The sequence below is a fragment of the Ammodytes marinus genome (assembly GCF_949987685.1).
Source record: "Ammodytes marinus genome assembly, chromosome: 5".
Classification (NCBI taxonomy): domain Eukaryota; kingdom Metazoa; phylum Chordata; class Actinopteri; order Uranoscopiformes; family Ammodytidae; genus Ammodytes; species Ammodytes marinus.
In genome coordinates this window covers 15,037,745-15,060,872 of record NC_137234.1, presented here as the reverse complement: position 1 = coordinate 15,060,872, position 23,128 = coordinate 15,037,745, and the positions used below count along the sequence as shown (strand labels likewise).

The 23,128-nt window shown below is 39.0% G+C and overlaps 2 protein-coding genes across 2 annotated transcripts; both read right to left on the bottom strand.

Moving 5' to 3' along the window:
* Nucleotides 1-899: 899 nt before the first annotated feature.
* LOC307251036 (beta-1,3-galactosyl-O-glycosyl-glycoprotein beta-1,6-N-acetylglucosaminyltransferase 3-like) lies at nucleotides 900-2,355 on the bottom strand. The gene has a single exon (XM_080028339.1). It carries the CDS (start codon nucleotides 2,331-2,333, stop codon nucleotides 1,056-1,058), a length of 1,278 nt encoding a protein of 425 aa, XP_079884465.1. The 5' UTR covers nucleotides 2,334-2,355; the 3' UTR covers nucleotides 900-1,055.
* A 13,178-nt stretch (nucleotides 2,356-15,533) lies between these two features.
* Nucleotides 15,534-17,420, bottom strand: LOC307250872 (beta-1,3-galactosyl-O-glycosyl-glycoprotein beta-1,6-N-acetylglucosaminyltransferase 3-like). The gene has a single exon (XM_080028135.1). The coding sequence runs from the start codon at nucleotides 17,389-17,391 to the stop codon at nucleotides 16,114-16,116; it is 1,278 nt and encodes a 425-aa protein (XP_079884261.1). The 5' UTR covers nucleotides 17,392-17,420; the 3' UTR covers nucleotides 15,534-16,113.
* Nucleotides 17,421-23,128: the final 5,708 nt, after the last annotated feature.

Genomic DNA, 23,128 nt, shown 5'->3' with positions numbered 1-23,128 from the left:
GCAGTTTAGGGCTGACATCGTGCTAACTATATAGACACAAAGTGTAGCATACTAAAGCACTAAAACATGTGTCAAATGTTTTCAAATGTGTCTATAATTGTTCAGACACAATTATCAAAAAACCTTGATCATGGAAATTTTACTTTGAAAAGAAAAAAACTGTTTTTTTAGCTTAAATGTGCTTATATCTTATTCCATGTTTCTCCCTTCTTTACGGGACGAGTTAAATGGATGGCTCTTCTTAAATATGTGGTCACATTTCCAATTTCTTCTATGGTTCTCTAGAAACAAGGGCTGGCACAACTTCCCCACCGGCACAATTTAGGCCACTCTCCCCTACCTTATTGTAAAGTAATAATAATGTTGTAAAATAATAATAATTACAGAACTAGCTTTAGAAAGCTGAATAAGTAGTGTTGTTAATGTAAATGTAGACTGTTGCATTAGAGAATACATTTGGCATGTACTTTTACTATATATTTAAAAATGTATTTAAAACATTTTATTTAAAATAATGGTACATAAAACCCTGGAGGAATTCATAAAAAATTCACTATATTACAGGGGGAAAGGGGTGTGACCATAATTTGGTCAAAGGAGTATCTAAGGGACTTTTCATTCAAATCTGACATTTCACCAAATTAAAATGAATGCACCAAAATCAATGTTGTGGGTTATGATGGACCCATGTCAGACTGCCATAGTAGTAGTAGAATAATCTGATTACCCATTAATATGTTAAAACGTTTGAATATTAGTTTTTTATTATAAATGCAAATCAGTGGTTTATTTAAATTAATTGAAAACCTCTCAATAAAAACAACAAACAAAAAACTGGAAGAATACGTAAAAAACATTTAAAAAAAGTATACATAAATTAATTGACCATTTTCTGTTCAAAGGGAGCAATTATGAACTTTCTCTTGGAGAGGTAAAGTGTTTAGAGGAACTAAGTATTTCAGGTAGAACATCTACAATATTAAACTCAAGGCAGAGTGTTGCCTTCAATAATTATATCTACAAATTGTATTACACATTTCAAATGATTTTACACTTTACAAAATGGTTGCATATTGTGTATCATGGCCTAATGCTTTGAAACGCAGAAATGACTCCATACATCTAATAGCAATATCATCGACCTCAGGATCAAACTTATTTGCTATCAGGTGGTGTTGCCTCAGGAGCCAGGGGAGGTCGCCAGCTCCATACACACAAACAGCTCTTCTGTAGGTTCCGGTGCAATGAGGGTACGGGGCCCCTTTCCCCACATCTCCCGCTAAATAGGACCATTTCACCACACGAGCAAGGGCTTGCATGTCTGATGCATCATACTTGCTGTTAGCAGGCATTGATCCAGGAACAGAGGGCATCCTCTGTAGAGTGGCCCATAAATGCTCATCTGGACTGTATGTGTCTCTCTCCCACTCAATGAGGTTCTGAACTTCTTTGTCCCTTATCACATGTTCCACAAAGGCTCTTGAAACCACAAAGTACGCATTTCCTGAAAACATGGGGCTGCTAATGGGTGGGGGACTTTTCCTCAAATCTGTCCTGATGACAGTGTCAGTGACATTGTGATGATACTGCCAACGGCCTGCCTTGTAGTCGTTGGTGGCCTCAGACTCCATGCTGTTTCTCCCTCTGAGAGCCTTGAGTGTCTCCACCATCTCTCTGTTGGTTTTGATGGGGAAGTCTGTCCCGCAGGTGTTGAGCATGTACCTCCACCGGACGTGTGAATTCAGCAGATCTTTCATGCAGTTCAAATCTGCCTGCACTCTGGACCATGAGGCATATACCACACTTTCCAATCTAGTGGCTACAAACACATTAGGAAAGCAGGAAACAATTGCCTTTACAGCATTTTGGAACTCTTCTGAAGACTTCTGGTCCACATGCACACAGTAGAGGTTCTGAGGAGTATAAAGAGCTCTTAGAAGTCGCTCAAACATCTCAATCTTCTCATGGATCACCATGGAGTAGGCAATGGGAAAATCCTTCTCCTCTCTACTGAGAGGCACTGTAATGAAACCTCTCTTTTCAATGTAAGCTGGACAGTCCTTTGTGACATTGAGGTATGTCTCCGATTTACTCTCCGTTCTTTTCCTGGATGCCAGAAGCACTTCTAATTCGCTTTTCTTTCCCCCCAAGTCTCCACTGATGATGGCCAAGCAGCCAGGCAGGTCAATAGAGAACTGTTGTGGTACTCTGATATGAGACGATGACCGCTTGTTAGAGCCAGTATCCCAAAGGACAAAAAAAACACACATACCTATGAAGATGAGAGAGAGGGATCTCAACACATAGCCATTCAACACCCGTGCAAAAGCCATTTCCTTGCTTGAAATGACTACAGCACATTTGACCAGTTTCCAGTCTTAAGTGCAGTGTATGCCTTAACCAAATGGGGAGAGGCTTCATTTATTAAAAGGAACGCTTGCCTAAATCAGCCCCCTAAGTAGGTGTGTCAAACTAAGGAACGCAAGCTAAGTCGGCCCCATAAGTAGGTGTGTCAAACTAAGGTATCAAAGACATTTATGATGAAAATCTTTCAGTTCGCCAATAGGATGTATCCTTGTATGTGTCCTGTAGGATGTTTGCTTTATGAAGGTGTATTTGCTCAGCTGAAGCGTGATACTGTTGAGCTTCAAGACAATAAGTTTCTTTCCGGAGTTATACATGCATGGCACACAATATTAGCAAATGCTGCTTCTGTTGCTTAAACTGACACATAGCATTTTCTTCCCAAACTAACTTAATTCTAATTTGAAAATTAGACTGGTATATCAATTATAATGTAGCCAAAAATACTAATGATAAAAAAATTAAATAATTACGTAGCCAGTGTTCAAAATGCATCAAAGGGCATGAAGTGTATACTTTTTAATTTAATTTCTATTCCATCCATCCATCTATCCATATCAATCTATCTATCCATACTTGATCATTTCATGGTTTACCACAAACAGTGCTGCTTGACAGTTTGTGAACCCTACAGAGATATTCTGTTATTTTCCTAATAAATACTAAACTAGACTCATAAATGATCATTTATACTCCAATTCATAACATTGACTTTTAAAATAATGGATTCAAACTAAAATAAATTATATATTGTCATTGTTTATTAAACAAAAGAGATCTATTAACAAAAAAGTCAAATTTCAAAGTATGTAGACATATTCAGTTAATAGGATATTCCACCTCCTTTTGCTGCAATAACCTCAACCAAACAGTTTCTGTAACAAGTTATCAGTCTCTCACATCTGTTTTGGGGGATTTTTGCACAATCCTCCTTAATGAATGCAGCCAGTTGAGTGAGGTTGGACGGGTTTCTGTCATGAACTTCCCTCTGCTCCAGTAACAGCATTTCAATTGGATAATGATCTGGACTTCGACTGAAACAATCCAAAACACGTCTCTTCTTTAATGATTCAGATCATTATCTGGTTGCATGCAGTGTTAATTTCGTAGACTAAGACTATGACGAAAAATATTCGTCTACGAACCTTTTTCACGGACGTAAACTAAATAAAAACTAAATAAAAAGGCAGATGTGATGACGAAGACTGAGACTAATTTAACTGACACTATAGTCTACGAATAGGAACTAGACGAAACTGTTAGGGCGGGACGAATGGAGAAGAGATCCAATCAGAACTACTCTTTTTGTGGGACAAGTTGGGAAGAAATCCAATCAGTGCAAAGCAGCGAATGCAACGCTGTGTCGGTGAAAATCGACGGGAGACCGCGCAGGTGTGAGCTGGTGGAGTGAACCGCTGTGCTGAAAAACTCTGCGGTATGATGGACAAAAATGATAGTCAGGGATATCCTGCCCGTTAACGATGTCTAGGGGAACGGCTAAGTTCCGCGATCTGTTTGTAGTAGGCTCTGTCTCGAGTTTGAATACACAGAGCCATGTGAAACTGCCGCCTCCGTCCGTTAGTTTCTGTTTTTAAGTTACAATCAACTCCGACGCATGGACAGCGTTCAATTAAAACCTCTAATTGTATTATCTAAAAGGCTTTGATGCAAAAGAAGTCCGAACACACAGCGGCAGCAGTGTTGCTTAAAGGAAGGCGCAGTTGCTCAAATTTATCAGCACCTCAACTGCGTGCTGCTGCTGCTGCCCAGGGGCGGCCTTAACGATCTCGGGGCCCGTTTCAAGACCTAGTGTGGGGCCCCCCACTTTTTTAAAATATTTTCTTTATTTTTATTTTTTTTTATAAATAATGCTTGTGCATGCTCCCCGCAAAAAGAAAAAAGATTGTGGAATCCAGTTGGTTCATAGACAGATCATGAGATAATGGACCCCCGGGCACAGGCTCTTAAAGCCCCCCTCCCCCCTATCCAGTCAGGTACACTGATTTTATGTGAGATTATTACTAATGAAATAGAATACATGTTTTGTATTACAACCATTAAATCTGTGTCTGTATTGCATATTCAAACCTTAATACCATTCAATGAAGAAAAACACTTAGTCGACGAAGTCCGCTGTAGATTTAGTCAAACTAAAATCTACTTATATTTAGTAGACTAGACTAGACTAAGACTAAAATATTTTAGATGACTAGAATAGGACTAAGACTAAATGGTGTGATATTCAAAAGACTAAGACTAAGACTAAATCAGAATTTGCTGCCAAAATTAACACTGGTTGCATGAACCATTTTCGGCCAAGCTTTACAGTTTTTTTCGATTACTAACCCACAGTGGGCACAACTGTAGCTCAATGTGCAAAACTCTAACTACAGTCTGCACTACCAACATTCACTGGAGCTGAACAGTTCCCTGCAGGAGGAAAAGGAACTGACTGTGTTGTGTTGGTTTCTCCCTGATTCTTGCACTTTGCACTATAGTGCCCAGGCCTGCGTACATGTTGTGATGTTTGCGTCCGTCACTGTTTTGTACTGTTATGTGTTGTCGCCTCTCCTCGCTGTAAACCAATTTGCCCTCTTGGGACACTAATAAAAATCTTGAATCTTGAATCTTGAATCTTGCAAAATAGGCTCAGTGCAGCAAACACTATGAACCAGCCCACGGACGTAATTTGGGGGGGGGGGGACACAGGGGACATGTCCCCTGCACTTTTTCAAAAGGCCGTTTTGGTCCCCTGCACTTTTTACCGTCCAAAAATAATGTTGCGCTATAGTAAACAGAGACATGTCAAGCACTAGGACCAAGCGGAAAACTGCCGCTCAAGCTGAAGCATGTTTCCCTGAGTTTAGACCGCCCACAAGCTCCTCGATTGGCTCTGCCGTTTCTTGTGTGATTGGCCGTCCCCGCTGTCACTCCATCTTGCGTGCACACTCAGTACACCCAATACATCCATGATGAGTACACCAGTCTGCTAGTTGTCCAGAGGGGTATACTACGAAGCGAGATTAAGGGTTGAGCGAGGTCTGTTGAGTGAGTCTAAAGCCAGCATTTTCAGTATCACGAAAGGTTTATCAGTATTTTCCGCTGCTCTCAGTGTATAGCTCTTACCCCATGATATGAATATCAGAGGTTTCATTTACATTAATGTTTGAATCGTGTGTGCGCGCGTGTGTGTGTATGTGTGTTTGGTAATTAGGCGCCGACATGTCTAAAAGAAGAAAAGTGGATATAAGAGACTTCTTTAGAAGTCAAAGTGTAAGTTACTCAAATAAATGCATTACACCCATAGATAGTAATTACACCCATCCTGCAACACCTTCACTGGCTCCCAATAAAGCAGCATATCCACTTCAAGATCCTCCTCATCAATTAGCTACAAAGATCTCAATAACCTTGTCAAGTGTCTTTGAGTTTTATTGAAAGTGCTGATAAATAAAATGCATTATTATCATCATTATTATTATTATTTTAACTGTAGAGCCCCAACAATTGCAGCAAATATTTTAAAAAGCTTATATTTAATGCCAAATAGATACACTTATGTTCATGTATTATTTTTATGTTGAAAGGCAGCAAAAATGAAAAAACACCAACAATGAAAGATTAGGGAAATTACAATGAAATAGATTACAAATGTGATTTTATACATCAAAACTCATGATAATTGTGAAATTAGAAGTTTTTTCCTCTATAACCATATCATCAAAATTGATGATTGTTGCACCCCAAATTGTCGCACTGTTCATGTTATGCATATCAACATATTTTTGTCAGGTGACAGAAGGAGATACAGGAGGAGAGGCTAGAGGAGGGAGAGCAGGAGAGGCTGGAGGAGATGGAAGACAAGAGGGTGGAGGAGGTAGAGGAGGAGACGCTGGAGGAGGTAGAGGAGGAGAAGCTGGAGGAGAAGAGGCTGGAGGAGGTAGAGGAGGAGAAGCTGGAGGAGATGGAGGAGAAGAGGCAGGAGGAGGAGAAGAGGCTGGAGGAGGTAGAGGAGGAGAAGCTGGAGGCTCACAGGTGAGGTTGAAAGAATAAACATATGTAAATCATGAGATTAAGCATTGTGACAAATGTTAGGGTGACGATAATCTGTATCAGAGCTTTCAAAGTTCAAACACGTGCATCTATATATTTTGTCAGATGAAAGAAGCAAACTGGACAGGTACAGTTTTATATTGAGGCCAGCGTACTAAAAAGTTGTCTAAATGTATTATTTTATTGGTAAGAAATAGTAGCGACTCAGTAGTGAGTTCATGAGCTGGGTCAGCAACTCACAGTAGGGAGGGAGTGACATAAACATTAGAGTTTTATTAAAAATGTGTGTCCCCCCCACTTCTGAAATCAAAATTTCGTCCTTGAACCAGCCTCATTGAGATAACACATACTCAGAACACACTCAGAGTATAAACACTAGCATCAAACCCCAATACACAAATTACAAACTTTGAATTTTTACAGTTTTGAATAATTTGAGTTACTGCACACAAATTACGTAATATTTTCTTTGAGGAAAGGGTGAAATTAGTTCACATGAAATTGTTTATTTTATAACACCACTTATGTTTAGGTAAACAAAAATAAATGACGATCAGATGTTTGCTTCAATAGATACATCTTTTTATTTTATATTGTATTGATAACGTTTCCAAATGTAGCATTTATCTGTGTAAATATTCTATAATTGTAATACAGAAATCAATTCCTGTAATGTTGTCATTTACTGTAAGAGTGCAACTCTTTTTGTTTGCTCGAAGATTCGTATCACATATGCAATTTTAGATCTTTGCAGATTGCGTTGCACCCTCAACCCTGCCTCTCTCAATGAGAGACCATGATTCACAACAGGGTCTATCAGTGTAGCCCTTACTGTATTTCATCAGAAATTACAGCTCAATGTCTTCTAGGTCTTCCTCCACACATCCACACTCTCACTGCCAGAGCCGGCGCAAGCCTTCAGGGGCCCCAAGCGAAATATGATTAGGGGGCCCCTCTCCAATGTTAGCGCTGCTGAAACTATAGATCTTTGTTAAATATCATTCACACACCCAGTGTTTTCCGCTAGTGCCTTCACTGTGCGGCTGTGCAAAAATATTAGACAGCCGAGATTCAGACCCTCCTAGGGGGGTCCGGGGGTATACCCCCCCCCGTGAGATTTTTTTAACCTTTTTAAAGTGAAATGCATGAATCTGGTAGCCTGGAAATCCAGACCCTGATATCTTGAACGATAGAGGGTCTGGTCACGATCAATAGTAATTTCCAACTCCAGGGGACGGCTCCTACTCGTGCATTTCAAATGCCACTGCACGCAGTTGGATAGCACTACAACCAATCAGAGCGATGCACAAGGTGACGTAAGCCCCGTTTGTTTAGCGAACAGCTGTTAAACTGTTAACTTAAACGTTTGCCGTGGTCGGTCGGCAAAACAGAACATTCCACTTACTTGCTAATGAAAGATTTGAGTGCCGTCTTCCAAATCGTAAAGGGTCGAGGCCAAAGCAGTCTCAAACATATCCGCAGCCATCTTAGATGTTTACTATCACGGCTTCGACGTCGCATGCACGTCACTGTCGTCATCCGGTTACGTCCTCCCCAGAGCACCATACAAAGGGCTCTGGCGCGCCCATATTAGATAGAACCAATTTAAACGTCAAACCAGATTTCTGGTCTTTTTGAAAAAGCTTCAACGGAGCATGTCCAGACCAACAGGCGCAGCAAATTTAATTTGCCAGCGCCTAGTGGCAGGTCTGGGAATGCCAGGCTATGAATCTGGTGCACTTTGAGAGGAAAATTAAGAGGCTAAATCTGAGAAATTTTGGGCCGGTTTCACAGACAGGGCCTAGATTAAGCCAGGAGTAGGCCTTAATGTGGACTAGTTAAACTGGGACGTTTAAGTCACTGTCATGGATATGGCTTAAGTTTGGTTTAGATAGTCTGAGACTATGAAGTCCTGGAGTAAAGTAAGTAAGCCTGATTGTGAACACCTGCCCATGAGCACGTGCTGCTGTTCCAACGGTGATCATAAAAACCCGGAGTGGAGCAGAAACACCATTGCTTGTGAGAAAAAACAAGGGCAGAGGCTAAAAAAATCCCATCAATAAACTTTACTGAATTTAAAAAAAATCTCTTAAAAAAGAATAGTTTGAAACCATCCGGTTATTGAATCTAAAAGCCATTCAGCTGGGACTGAGCAAATAAATAGTTGGGCCGCAATTTGCATCAAATTCAATTAATGAAAATGTTACTAAGAGAACAATACACCAACTTCAGGTTATCTTCATTATTATCGGTATTTCACATCTTTCTCATTTATAATTTTGACATTATATTTAATGATATCTGCACTGATAGAAAAACCCGAATCTCGCCTTATAGAAGAGCTTGCCACAACCTTTCAACAAAGGACAAAAAAGATGACGTTGCATGAAAGTTAGCCCGAGAATTCCATGGACAGAAAATGCAATATCTGAAGGCATGAAAATTAAAATTCTACAGGTGGAATTGGACATTATTTAACCTTTATTTTACCAGGCAAAATTGCTTGAGGTCAAATGACCTCTTTTCCGAGAAAGGCCTGGCAGAAAATGGCAGCAGTTAGAATGAATGAAATATAAGACAAACATAAGAAGAAAGCACAGACATGAGAAAACAGAGAAATAAATACAAATACATTCCAGAAGGCGAAGAAGAAGAACAATTTTGAGGCAATGAGAAAAGTTTTAAAAATCATTCTTAGTGATGAGTTCCTGCAATTTGAGTGTTTTTTGAATAGTGTTCCAGGCGGTGGGAGCAGAGTACATGAAAGCCCTCTTCCCAAACTCAGTATGGGTTCTGGGGACAGAGGTGGAAAGAAAGTCCAGAGAGCGTAAACTGTATGACATGAAGTTGGAAGAGAGAGCTATGATTCAAACAAGAAACAGTACTGAGACAATTGTGATTACTAATCACAGTGAAGATATACGTAGAAAATCAAAGGTGTTCATGTTGTATTTTTTGTCATTTTGTTATTCATGTGTGTCAGTATTTTAAATCACAACAACCACATTTGAAAACACAATTGTTTTAGACACTCATTGTATTGTGCTGAATACGTCTTCAATTTAAATGCATCCATCTAGTAAGCTCAGGCAAAGTTGTTATTTCCAGTGCATTTTCCATATTTAAAGCGGTCTCGAAATGTAAATTCATCAAATAAATGTTTTGGATAAGACCTATCCACAAGTACTCTTCTGGCTGGCCTCTGCAGTGGGAGTTAGTTAGATATTCCAAATAGTCCATGCTCTCTCACAAACACCACTAAACTGAAGTTAAACCTGCCTCCTTGGAGGATTAATTTAAGCTCAAATTTAGACCTAGAGTAGCTCTAGTCATCTGTCTTGCAATTGGCTTTGTTTAATCCAGAATATCTTTAATCTAGGACTATTTTAAACTGAGTCTGTGCAAGTAGTTTTCAATTAATCCAGCTCAACAGGCATTTTAGTCTCGGACTAGGCTTAAACCTTGTCTGTGAAACCGGCCCTTAGTGTGAACAAATAATTTGGAGACACTGGGTCAGATGAATTAGAAGCTATTGAAGAAGGACACATGGATTTTCCATAAAAATATTAATATAAAATAAAATATTATGGAGGGTCCTCTGGGTTGGGCTTGGAGCTCTTTTTCTTTTACGGGACATATTTCTCTGTAATATAGTGAATGCATTTAAATGCAGTGTGAGGAACTAAGCAGAAGAACTCTGTTGTCCAGCTACTGTATCTTTTTTTCCACAGACAAGGCTGAAATAGGCTATAGACTATACACAGTGCATGGGCAACTGAGGGCAGCCCCATTTCCAATTGTTTTTAAATAAACTCAATACACACTGTGCATGGATGTGAACGTGACATGATCAGATAATTTCAGATTTCCTCCCAGATGAACTGATTACATTTTTAGGCTATTAATTATCTAGACCAAAACATTTTATTCCTTTTTTTGTATGATAACTCACATTTGCATAATATGATGTTAATATCAAACACACAAACTAAAAAAAATATAGGGGAGAACGGGGTAATCTGAGACACTTTTTACATTTGCTCCCCTCTAAGCGAGCTAAAATGATTTATCACTCAAATTTACACATTTCCCATTAATTCAGGATGTTTCCTAGAAATGGGCATTAGCAGAATTTTTTCAAGACAAAGGGCAGTGAAAATATGATTGTTTTAAAAAAAGTTGTGCTGTGGCTCACTTTACCCCAGCTGTGGGGTAAACTGATCCACTTACTTTTTCCACTGTGAAACTACCATAACAACACATATTGTAACAGTAAGAATCCTGAAAGCTAGCAGAACTAATGTCGGACTAGTTAAAGAATGATGGGGTTTGGTCAATTAAGCAAAGCAAATTTTCTAAACACTTGAAAGTAACTCTGAACAAAATACAAAATCAAATACAACATATTATAATTCAAAAGGTTTTAATAAGATTCAAATGAAAGATAGAACCAGTTAGATTAGAACACAGTCTGGGGGTCAGAAAGGACAAGCTTTTACCACATCTCCAGTAAACACATGTGCTCCTGTTTTTGAAATACATGCAGCATCACAGGGGGATGTTGATAAGATCATTTGTAGACTGAAAAACTCTAGAGCCAAAGATGCATTTGGTATGGATACGGTCTTTTACAAGGAACATAAACAGTCACTCATTGAACCAATCACCAACATTATAATTCAATCCATAACAGAAGGTGTCTTTCCAAACTCTTGGAAATGCTCTGTAATCACACCGATCTATAAAGCTGGGGAACCCACAGAAACAAGTAACTATAGGCCAATTAGTATTCTTCCAGTTGTTTCCAAAATAATAGAGAAACATATAATAGAGCAACTTGTGGCACATCTTGACAATAGCCCATTTTATCTCCACCCAATGCAGTTTGGCTTTAGAAAACACCACTCAACTGAAACCGCCATTTGTTATTTTGTGGAGAACATAAAATTAAGCATAGATAAAGGGGGGGTCATTGGAGCAGTGTTTCTTGACTTGAGAAAAGCGTTTGACACTGTCAACCATGAGATACTAATGGCAAAAGTGTCTGCTTTTAATATTTCTTCACGTACTGCACAATGGATGAGATCATATCTTGAGGAGCGAAAGCAGTGTCAGATTGCAAAATACAATATCTGATACCTGTGAGAACAACTTAGGTGTGCCTCAAGGGTCAATATTAGGGCCACTGTTATTTAGTATATATTGTATAAATGATATGCCAAACATCTGTCCATCTAATGTGCAATGCCAACTGTATGCTGATGACGCAGTTATCTATGTTCATGCAAAAAATACAGAGCAAGCCGCTCACAAACTGACAGCTGCAATGGACAGTGTTTCAGAATATCTAGAGCGCTCCCAACTGGTTCTTAACCTAACTAAAACAGTCTGCATGTTTTTCTCAAAGAAGGCCTGTGACAAAAATACAGATTCCATGGTATCAATACAGGTCCAAAAACTTACAGTGGTCCAGGAATTCAAGTATTTAGGTGTTGTTATCGATTCACAATTAAATTTTAAGCAACAAGTAAAAAAAACAGTAAACAGAATGAAATTTAATTTATCCAACTTCAGATACATTAGAGAAAATATGCCATTTGATTCAGCAAAACTATATTTTAATTCAATGATTATACCTCATATGACATACTGCATGACAAGCTGGGCATTGGCATGCAAGACCACGTTAACATCTGTGGAAACAGTATACAAACAAGCCATTAAGATTTTAGATAAAAAAACGAAAACCTATCACCACTGCAATATCTTAAAGAAGCATGATTTACTGAGTTGGCAAAACATGATCAAGTATGCAGACTGCACCCTGGTTTTTAAAATTCTCAACAGACTCGCCCCAGCGCCATTGCAAATGTTTATACAAAAAAATGAAAGTAGATCCACCAGGGCAACTTCTCGAGGTGACTGTATTGTTCCTTTTAGAAAAAGTGCCTATGGACAGGCTGTATTTTCATACCGTGCAACTCATACCTGGAACACACTACCCGCTGCTCTACGTGAGCTTCCCACTCTTGGCTCTTTTAAAAAACGTCTTAAAGTATGGCTGCTGGAATCTCAAAACTGTTCACACAATCTATCATAAATTTTTATTTTATTTTATTTTTTAACATTATTTGAATAATTATTTTTACTCACTTGTTCTGTCGGTTGCATGTTTTTTTTTTTTTTTTTTTTTTTTTTTTTAGATTGTCTGTTTTTATTTATGAGTACACGCGTATGTTTGTTTTATGTGATTGGTTTCGACCAATCAAGGGACAAAGGATGCAAATTAGCACTTGCTACAATCCTGTATATTTACATGTAAATGTCTATTAATATGCAATGTCCCTTTTAAATAAATAAACTTAAACTTAGAACACAGGACCCTTATAGGCCTTTCACACCAAAATGAACCAAGAGTCAGTTCCAGGCTGGTGTTGGGGTCAGTTCAAAACTGGTTACAGCCTTATTCCAGTTATGAACCGGTTGGTTTCACATCGACCGGAGACAGCCATGGAGCCGGCAAGAGAGCAACGTCATGACGTCACTGTAAACGTGTGTGTACGTCGCCCGACGCCGCTGCTCTTGTGGCTAACGCTAAAGCTACCGCTAGCTTTAAGCACAACAACAGTGGCGAATACGTCTTATTTTTACACGTGTTAGCTCTCGCTTTGCTTTCTTAACCAAACCGGACCCATACAGCGTATTCTCGCTTGTCAATTTGATCGCTATGTTCGGTAATTATGTTATGTTTACGTCTCGTAGTAGCGATGTTTTTAAACATGGCGGGCATGAGGTTTTAGTTGGTCTGTGGTTGGTCAGGATAATCCCTCCCCCGGCCGCTGGCGCAAGCAGTTCACTTCAAACCCTGCTCAATCCTGGGGTATGAGTTGAACCGGTTTTTACGGCCCGGAGCAGGCTTTCTGGCGGTGTGAAACCAAAACACTGGCTCTAACTCCGAACTAGCGCCGATTTTGCGGCGGTGTGAAAGGCCTATTAGAGCCAGCTAGTGTCTGGGGGTCAAAGCATAGGAAAATCAGAACCAGCGAGAACAGCCTGGGACTCAGAACACAGGAGAAGACCCAACTGGATTATAACATCAGCCTGTCATACTCTACAACTAGGCCTACTCTACATTCCAGCCCTGAAGGTTACAGGGAAAGATGAGAAGGTGCTCTTTCTGTGTGGTTGCCCCAAGTCGTCTTCCTGGTGTATTTCCTTGGCATGATGGCTTTTCCACAATGTGTATGACATTAAAATAAAACATATGTCATGTAATATTACATTAAAATATGTTTAAGACTAAACTTAACTTGTGCCTTATGGTGGGGGAAAGTGAGACAGTGGCTCACTTTCCCCCACAGCATTTGGCTCACTTTCCCCCACCACCACAATTTGAGAAAAAACTACCTCTCTTAGCATTTCAGGCTAATCTTCAGTTATCAGCATCACATGGTTTCATATGTTGGTAGTTCATCAACACATATGATATAAGTTTTTCTACGTGAATACATCTGCTTTGGCACAACAGTTGATTAAGTTGACAGCAAGAAAATTTACTTTTACATGCTAAATACCTATTTTGGTGAAAAAAACATGCTTACCACAGCACCATGAGGTCCTCTCTTTCAGGGCCAAGGGGAAATGAGAGGGGCTTGAAAACATATATCTCACATGACCACAAATGTTTTCCGTTGCCTAGATACAGGGGGTGGCTCACATTACCCGATGCCTCAGATTCCCCCGTTCTCCCCTATATATATATATATATATATATATATATTTTTTTTTTTGGAGGGGGCCCCCCAGGCAGTCAGGGGCCCTAAGCAGCCGCTTAGTTCGCTTATGCCTCGGGCCGGCTCTGCTCACTGCTTCTCTTCTCCCTCCAACAACCTGTCTTCCTATTTTTGAGCTTTCCCTATACTGTATACAGTATGTTCACTAACAAGTCTAAAACAAGACACTTTCTTAGTGTTTCAGTTGAAATTGCAATCAGCAGTGTTTGAAATGCACTATGCTGATATCCACAGTTGTGACAGCAGTGTGTTAGCATTTGAACAAAGTGCTAGAAATCCACAATGTTGCAGGCTGTGGTTAAGCCATGAGAAAAGTGTGTAAAGTTTTGAAATGTGTGTTTAAGCAATGAAAAACGATCTAGAGTTTGGTCCACATGAACCGCTGCTGTGCATAGTGTAGTTAGAGTTTTGCACTTGTCGTTCCAGTTGTGCCCACTGTGGTTTAGTGATCGAAAAAAACTGTAATCTAAATAAAACTCAAAAGGGCTGCAAAGGTTCACATAGTTTAAATCAGCACCGTATATCTTAACCCCCTGTTGTTTTTGTTTTATGGTAAATACCCTTGAGGTTCTGATCATAATTGGCCACCCCATGGAAGTAAATAATAATATCCTACATACCGTATATTATCACCTAATATCGTGTTTAATCTTTATACCAACTTAAGTTCTTGTGAGCATTAAAAATGTAAACCTCAACTAGTTTTTGAGAAAAAAAAGCATAATGTTTAGATTATGGTGATGATAATAAATACTCAAATGAAACATATTGTCAAAGTGCCTTTTTGAAACTATGCCGCCTGTGTGTCATTGTGGAACAGCTTGATCCTCTTGAGCTTTCCACATTCTGTCTGAAACCTTTTAATCTTTGTTTTACTGCTGTTATATCATGTCATACGTAGCTCATTGGTGTTTACTATCTACACGTTATTTAAGGCACTCTGTTACAAGTGGTTTCTGAATGTTTTGCTTTATTTCAATTAAATATATATGTATATTCAAAAGGTTACAGGAGATAAATTTATATATTTTTTATGGTTGCTCTGATTATAAACAGAAATGTAGGTCTCTGACTCACTGAGTGGCATTTCATAGAACTAGATTTGATGGCACCTTTTTCACTGTTCACTGCTGACGTTCTCTGTTCAAATCCTTCCTGGGGAAAATATAGTTTTATTTTTTGCCCCTCACTTGAATGTGCCCTCTGACTTGTGGAGGGAGAACATTTGTGAGAGCAACAATCTGAAGCAAAGATATAGGTCTTAATGTAACATTTCCTCATAGTAAAGTCATCCATCACTATCATTGTTTGGTATAATGTTTATTTAATTTCATTTGAAAATGTTATTGTTCCATTGAGTAGCAGTTTTGCAGTGGTAACAAGACAGAGATAATGATATAGAAGCACTTACACTATACAGTGACCAAAGGTAAATATTCAACTAGAACTGCAAGCAGTTATGAGGGGGCCAAGTCTCCGGCGCAACTCGGGACCCGGGCGTCGCAGACCGCGGCACCGGCCGCTCACTTCACAGAATCCGGGGATGTAAAGTTTTTGAATGTGGGATGTTCGGTTTGGGAGTTACAGTTTTTCTCAGTTGCTTTGGTGCTTATTTTGCTTTCACCAGCCACTAGATGGCACAATTAATACAGATTGCATTTAAATCATAAAATAGGGTTAGGCATATTATATATATAAGATACATCTCAATAGCTGAAAAATATTTTGACATTAACATCCAGAGAGCTGTTTTTCTTTTCTTTTTTAACTTAAGAGGAACTCAGTATTTCAGATAGAAAATCTACAATATTAAACTCAAGGCAGAGTGTTGCCTTCAGTAATTGTATTTACACATTGTATTTCACATTTCAGATGATTTTACGCTTTACAAAATGGTCGCATATTATTGTGGTAACAGTGTATCATGGCCTAAAGCTTTGAAACGCAGAAATGACTCCAAACATCTCATAGCAATATCATCGATTTCAGGATCAAACTTATTTGCTATCAGGTGGTGTTGCCTCAGGAGCCAGGGGAGTTCACCTGCTCCATACACACAAACATTTCTTCTGTAGGTTCCAGTGCAATGAGGGTACGGGGCCCCTTTTCCCACATCTCCTGCTAAATGAGACCATTTCACCACACGAGCAAGGGCTTGCATGTCTGATGCATCATACTTGCTGTTAGCAGGCATTGATCCAGGAACAGAGGGCATCCTCTGTAGAGTGGCCCATAAATGCTCATCTGGACTGTATGTGTCTCTCTCCCACTCAATGAGGTTCTGAACTTCTTTGTCCCTTATCACATGTTCCACAAAGGCTCTTGAAACCACAAAGTACGCATTTCCTGAAAACATGGGGCTGCTAATGGGTGGGGGACTTTTCCTCAAATCTGTCCTGATGACAGTGTCAGTAACATTGTGATGATACTGCCAACGGCCTGCCTTGTAGTCGTTGGTGGCCTCAGACTCCATGCTGTTTCTCCCTCTGAGGGCCTTGAGTGTCTCCACCATCTCTCTGTTGGTTTTGATGGGGAAGTCTGTCCCGCAGGTGTTGAGCATGTACCTCCACCGGACGTGTGAATTCAGCAGATCTTTCATGCAGTTCAAATCTGCCTGCACTCTGGACCATGAGGCATATACCACACTTTCCAATCTAGTGGCTACAAACACATTAGGAAAGCAGGAAACAATTGCCTTTACAGCATTTTGGAACTCTTCTGAAGACTTCGGGTCAACATGCACACAGTACAGGTTCTGAGGAGTATAAAGAGCTCTTAGAAGTCGCTCAAACATCTCAATCTTCTCATGGATCACCATGGAGTAGGCAATGGGAAAATCCTTCTCCTCTTTACTGAGAGGCACTGTAAAGAAACGTCTCTTTTCAATGTAAGCTGGACAGTCCTTTGTGACATTGAGATAGTATGTCTCCGATTTACGCTCCATTCTTGTCCTGGATGCCAGAAGCACTTCTAATTCGCTTTTCTTTCCCCCCGAGTCTTTGCTGATGATGGCCAAGCAGCCAGGCAGGTCAATAGAGAACTGTTGTGGTACTCTGATATGAGACGTTGACCGCTTGTTAGAGCCAGTATCCCAAAGGACAAAAAAAACACATATTATACCTATGAAGATGAGAGAGAGGGATCTCAACGCTTTGCGATTAAACACCCGTGCAAAAGCCATTTCTTTGCCTGAAGTGACAGCACATTTGAACAGTTTCCAGTCTTAAGTGCATGCCTCTCCCCAAGTGTATGCCTTGGGGAGAGGCTTCATCAGTTAAAAGGAATGCAAGCTCAGCCCCATGAGTAGGTGTGTCAAACTAAGGTATCCAAGAAAGAATTCTGGAGTTATCTATGCATGGTGCACAATATTGGCAAATGCTGCTTCTGTTGCTTCAACTGACACATAGCATTTTCTACACAAACTTATTTTAATTTTAATTGGAAAATGAGACTGAGAGTTATATCAATAATAACATAGCCAAAAATACTGATTATTAAAAATCTAAATAATAACGTAGCCAGTGTTCAAAATGCATCAAAGGCCATAAAGTGGATACTTTTTTATTTAATTTCTAATTATATTCTATCCATCTCTCTGTGTCAATTATTATCCTCAATCATTTCATGGTTTAACAACTATCTCTTAACCCCACTGTTGTGTTCGTTTTATGTTAAATACTTTTGTGTTTCTGGTCATAATTGGCCGCCCCATGAAAGATGATTATGGCTACATACTGTATTATCACCTAATATCGTGTTAAATCCTTTTACCAACTCTTATGATCATTACAAGTTTTAAACCTCTGTAGGCTTCAGTGATCTGAGCTCATACAACTATTTTTTTTTTTTGTAAAAAAAAATAAGAAGCATAATGTTTTATTTTGATGATAAAAAATAGATGAAACATAGTGATATTCATCACGGACTACATTGGGCCAACGTTTAAAAAGGACATTTGTTTTTAAATCATTTGACATTTTTGTCTCCTCTCGAAATAACATCAGTTGTGATAATGGTCAAAAGCTACTAGTTTGATTTCCTTTGTAATGAATGGACCTTCGGGCCAAAACTATGGAAACTTATTAGAAATCATTTTACAAAATTAATGTCTTAACACATGAAGATCAATTTTGCAATTCACAGTTCCATATTGATCAAAGATATGATCAAGAGCCTTAACATTGATCATATATAGGCCTAGATATAGATAGGTAGATACAGTAGATAGATAGATAGATAGATAGATAGATAGATAGATAGATAGATAGATAGATAGATAGATAGATAGATAGATAGATAGATAGATAGATAGATAGATAGATAGATAGATAGATAGATAGATACATTGATACATTGAGTAGCCTCTGTACAAATTAATTGAATAATGTTTAATTGTAATGAATACCATAGCATTGTTTTTGAGCAAGTACTTTATGTACTTGAGTTGTGAGAAAAGTTCTATAACCTAGGTGTGGTTCACATTATAATCAAGGTTTTTTTTTTTTTTTTTCATTTTTTTTTAACCTTTATTTATACAGGTTAATCCCATTGAGACCGAAGACTCTTTTGCAAGGGAGACCTGTTTTCCTTTCCCACGTTCAAACCGGTGAAGTAGGCCTTTAAGTGTCTTGCCCAAGGACACAACAACTATGATTTAGGTGGCAGGGCGGGGATCGAACCTCCAACCCTTTGATCATCGGCCAACCCGCTCTACCAACTGAGCCACAGTCGCCCCAGGGTTATGGCTACCAATCAGCAATAGCAAAAGTATTAAGCTGGCGCTGCCCAGCATTGCTGACAGTGTTTTATATTCACTGTATTATGTAGGCAAGCTATAATACTGTGCAGTAAACAGACTGTCGCTTCTTTTAAATGGGGAATGAAAGACATTAACGTCAGACACATGTAAGGATTTTAATTTCTAATTTTAATGATGCATATACCCTCCTCATTAATTAGCATTTACTCATAGATAATCAATAGAACAATCAATATATTCTTAACTTGTGTCTAAACTTCTCTCATTTTCTCTCACTCCAGAACTCGTGAGAAAGGATGGGAGTGAAATATGCATTTGCAACAAAAAGCCCTTTGATAACTTTACGATGTTTTTTCCCATACGATAAGGCTAGGGGCAAGATGAGGTATTGTTTTAAACAAAGGCCTTCTGTAATTCTGTTTACTCAGCTGTGCAAAATATCTTATCTTCAAGGACATAGGCATAGTTCATTCTTTTTTCCCCATAATGCAGGAGATGACGTCAGCCAGAAGAGGAAGAACTAAGAAACACATGACAACATTTTAGCCAATCATCAATCTTGTTAAGTTTTGTATATAGATCTTGCTGTTGAGAAGATCTTGGCTTTTTCTGTACTTCTTCTTGCTTTTTGTCCTGTCAACCTGCCTTGTCAATTTACTTAAATAAATACTGAGGCCGAGATCCCGAATTTTACACCTTTCTCCATGGTTATTTTTTCCTTCATAAATAAGGCTAAAAGAACACGTATATTTTTATTTCTAACACACATTAGGTGACAGTTTCCATTGCATAGCCTGATTGATTTATTACCAGATCCCTTGTCCTCAATTGATCACAGTTTCAATTATTATATTATTATTTATGTACTTGAGCTGTGAGAAAAGTTCTATAACCTAGGTGTGGTTCACATTATAATCAAGGGTTATGGCTACCAATCAGCAATAGCAAAAGTATTAAGCTGGCGCTGCCCAGCATTGCTGACAGTGTTTTATATTCACTGTATTATGTAGGCAAGCTATAATACTGTGCAGTAAACAGACTGTCGCTTCTTTTAAATGGGGAATGAAAGACATTAACATTGTAGTTAATTCTCTTAACTGGGTTTCGGATGGTATGGCGGGATGAAAGAAGTGGACAGCTGACGCAGTTTGAGGAGGCTTCCAGGAACAATTCTCTTTATTTAAAACAACAAGCTCATACTGCAGTAAAACGAAGCCAAATGAAAGTCAAAGTATTTTAGCCAAATTAACACAGAGGAAGATACAGATAGCAGAGAGTCCCTGGTCAAATGGAAAGCCCGCCCCAATCATGTTTTGCTGGCTTTCTTATCCTAGGGTCTACGTAAACTGATTGGTCGTCAAGGACGAGCCTCTTTGTCTGTAATTGGTGAGTTTTGACTATTGCGCAATTACCCCTCCTAAACATCTGTGGAATACATTAACAGGGGCACTGCCTAGGCCTGGTGTCCACTGGTCTGGTCCAGACCAACAAGACCAACAGTGTCTGACAGTAGCCGTATATTATACCCTCTTCCTATGACTGGGAAAAACCCGAACCAGGCTTGTGCTAATTCAAACCTATAAAACAGTCATACAAGTGTCTGTTTTAACTTAAACACAGATAAGATGATTTACAGAAGCTCAGTCCTCACGGCCAACCGTCTCACATTCCTACCGAATGGGGGGTTGGTAAATACCTTAAGCCAGTCTACAGAAAATGTGTTTAAGAAGATAATACACGACAACGTCAGACACATTAGGTGACAGTTTCCATTGCAGAGCCTGATTGATTTATTACCAGATCCCTTGTCCTCAATTGATCACAGTTTAAATTATTATATTATTTCTATATTCATATAAGGCTATTTAACGAGGCTCGTCTGTGACTTTGTGATCACACACGTGTACAGTAATGATCATGTGCAGCCGCAGAATTACATTTCAACCTGACAGAAATCTGTTCAGTGGCACAGACGTTAAAAAACTCCTAGAAAAAAAAGGAATGATATACAATACAAATAGGTTTATTAATCTGAATGTAGAACATGTTCACGATGTGTAAGGTGGTCGCCTATGTGAAAGACACGAGGGCTGAGAACAAGGCTACTGATCAGATAAATGATCGATCAAACGTAAAATCATCAGTACATGATAAAAACATCCCGATGGAGATTTCTAAACAAAGATTCATCTTTACGCAGATGATACCATTATGTATACATCTGCCACATCAGTCAGTGAAGCAATTACATATTTACAGTCTGCTTTTAGTGTAGTACAAAAATCTCTGGTAAGCTTAAAGTTGGTACTAAATGCTACAAAAACTAAGTCAATGATTTTTACCCGTTAACGCTCTCCAATAAACATCACTTTAACAACTCAGGATGGTACGATAATAGAGAGAGTATCGTCTCATAAATACTTAGGTATCTGGCTTGATGATAAGCTGTCTCTCGGGGTCCATATTGTGAGCCTTTTAAAAAAACGTAGACCTAAATTAGGTTTCTTTTTTCGCATGAAAAAGTGTTTTCCTCATTTAGCAAGGAAAAGGTTAGTGCAGAGCACTTTCTTATCAGTATTAGATTATGGTGACCTCATTTATATGCATTCTTCCTCATCGCTATTAAACAAACTAGATGTAATTTACCATTCAGCCCTGCGCTTCATCACAGGTGCCCCAGCTAGAACTCACCACTGCATTCTGTATGAGGCTGTACAATGGCCCTCCCTCTCCCTTAGAAGGAAACTACATGCACTGATTTTTATTGCGAAAGCACTAATGGGTAAACCTTTACATTTCAAATTTGCTTTCCTTCCATAACAGTGTTTACAAAACAAGGTCATCAGAATATATGTTATTAACCACACCACTAACAAGAACACAACTGGGTACAACAGCTTTCTCATCATATGCACCAAAGGTCTGGAATGAACTTCAAGCCACTCTAAAGCTGGAATCACTCCCACCACTCAGTACCTTTAAAAACATGTTACAATCAGCTCTAAAAGAACACTGCAACTGTTTTTAACCTGATGCCTTTTATTTATTTTTAATTTGTTTTTTTTTAGCTGTATGTATTAGCTTGTTTTTATATAGCCTGTTATGAAGTGTAATTTTAGCAGTGTCAATTGTGGTGTACTTTGTTTGTGTGTGTGTGTGTGGCCTTGTGCAAATTCTGCAACTTCTTTTCTGCTGCCTGTCTTGGCCAGGACTCCCTGTGAGAAGAGTTACTGTAACTCAATGGGACCTTCCTGGTGAAATAAAGGTTAAATAAAATAAAATAAAATAAATATGGAGTGATGTTGCTTTAAACTGTACAGGGACGCGTTGTGACAGTGACTCTTTCTTCAGTCGGAGCTGCAGCGTAACAACTCAAGGTAGGTCTAACCACCTATCAAGGAGGTTGCCGCAGTAACTGACTCTCGGATGCGCTGAACCTGCTACCTGAAACGGAAAACCCAGAGTGTCCTCTAACTCAGAGCGAACATACTCTGGGTTGCCTCAAAACCAGCTACCTGAAACAGGCCTCAGGTGTCCTATAATAAAATGTGCAACTTACTAATTAAATGTGGTTGGCTCATCCTTCAGAATCTATTTCAAGTTGCTGTAGGTATAGGCTAACACTCCAAACAGCCTACTACATGAGTGAAAACTATTTGGTAATAATTAGTTTATTGGTAGCCTATTTATGATAATAGGCTATTAAATCAAAATTAGTTTCAATTTGATGTGGCTCAAAACTAAAATGATTCCCATGTAGGCCTACCCTTAAGTGACATTGTCAGACAAATTGTTATTTTTGAGAAGGACGAGCCTATAGTTTAAAGGGTCTTTAATTTATTTTCTAGGCTATTTATATTTAATGTATTTTGAACCAATCACGGCAGCAAACGTTCTTAAAAAAGATCGTTTTATTTCATCCTTACTGAAAGCCAGAGGCGGTGCTTTAAGCACTGGATATATCCGTCTTGCGCATGCGCTGTTCGAGTACCTATACCAACAAAGTCATCTGTGACCCCACGTGACACCTGGAGGCAATATACTTTGGTGTCGACAGAGTATCTGTTCCTTTTCATCTTCTCCCAACGCAGGAGTACCGCCTTGCGGCTTACACTATGTGTTCGCATTTGTTTAAGGAAATGCTACAGCTTGTCTTGTG

What these genes read in the sequence shown, in the direction of transcription:
- LOC307250872 (XM_080028135.1), bottom strand. Translation starts at nt 17,391, where the DNA reads ATGGCTTTTGCACGGGTGTTTAATCGCAAAGCGTTGAGATCCCTCTCT.
- LOC307251036 (XM_080028339.1), bottom strand. Translation starts at nt 2,333, where the DNA reads ATGGCTTTTGCACGGGTGTTGAATGGCTATGTGTTGAGATCCCTCTCT.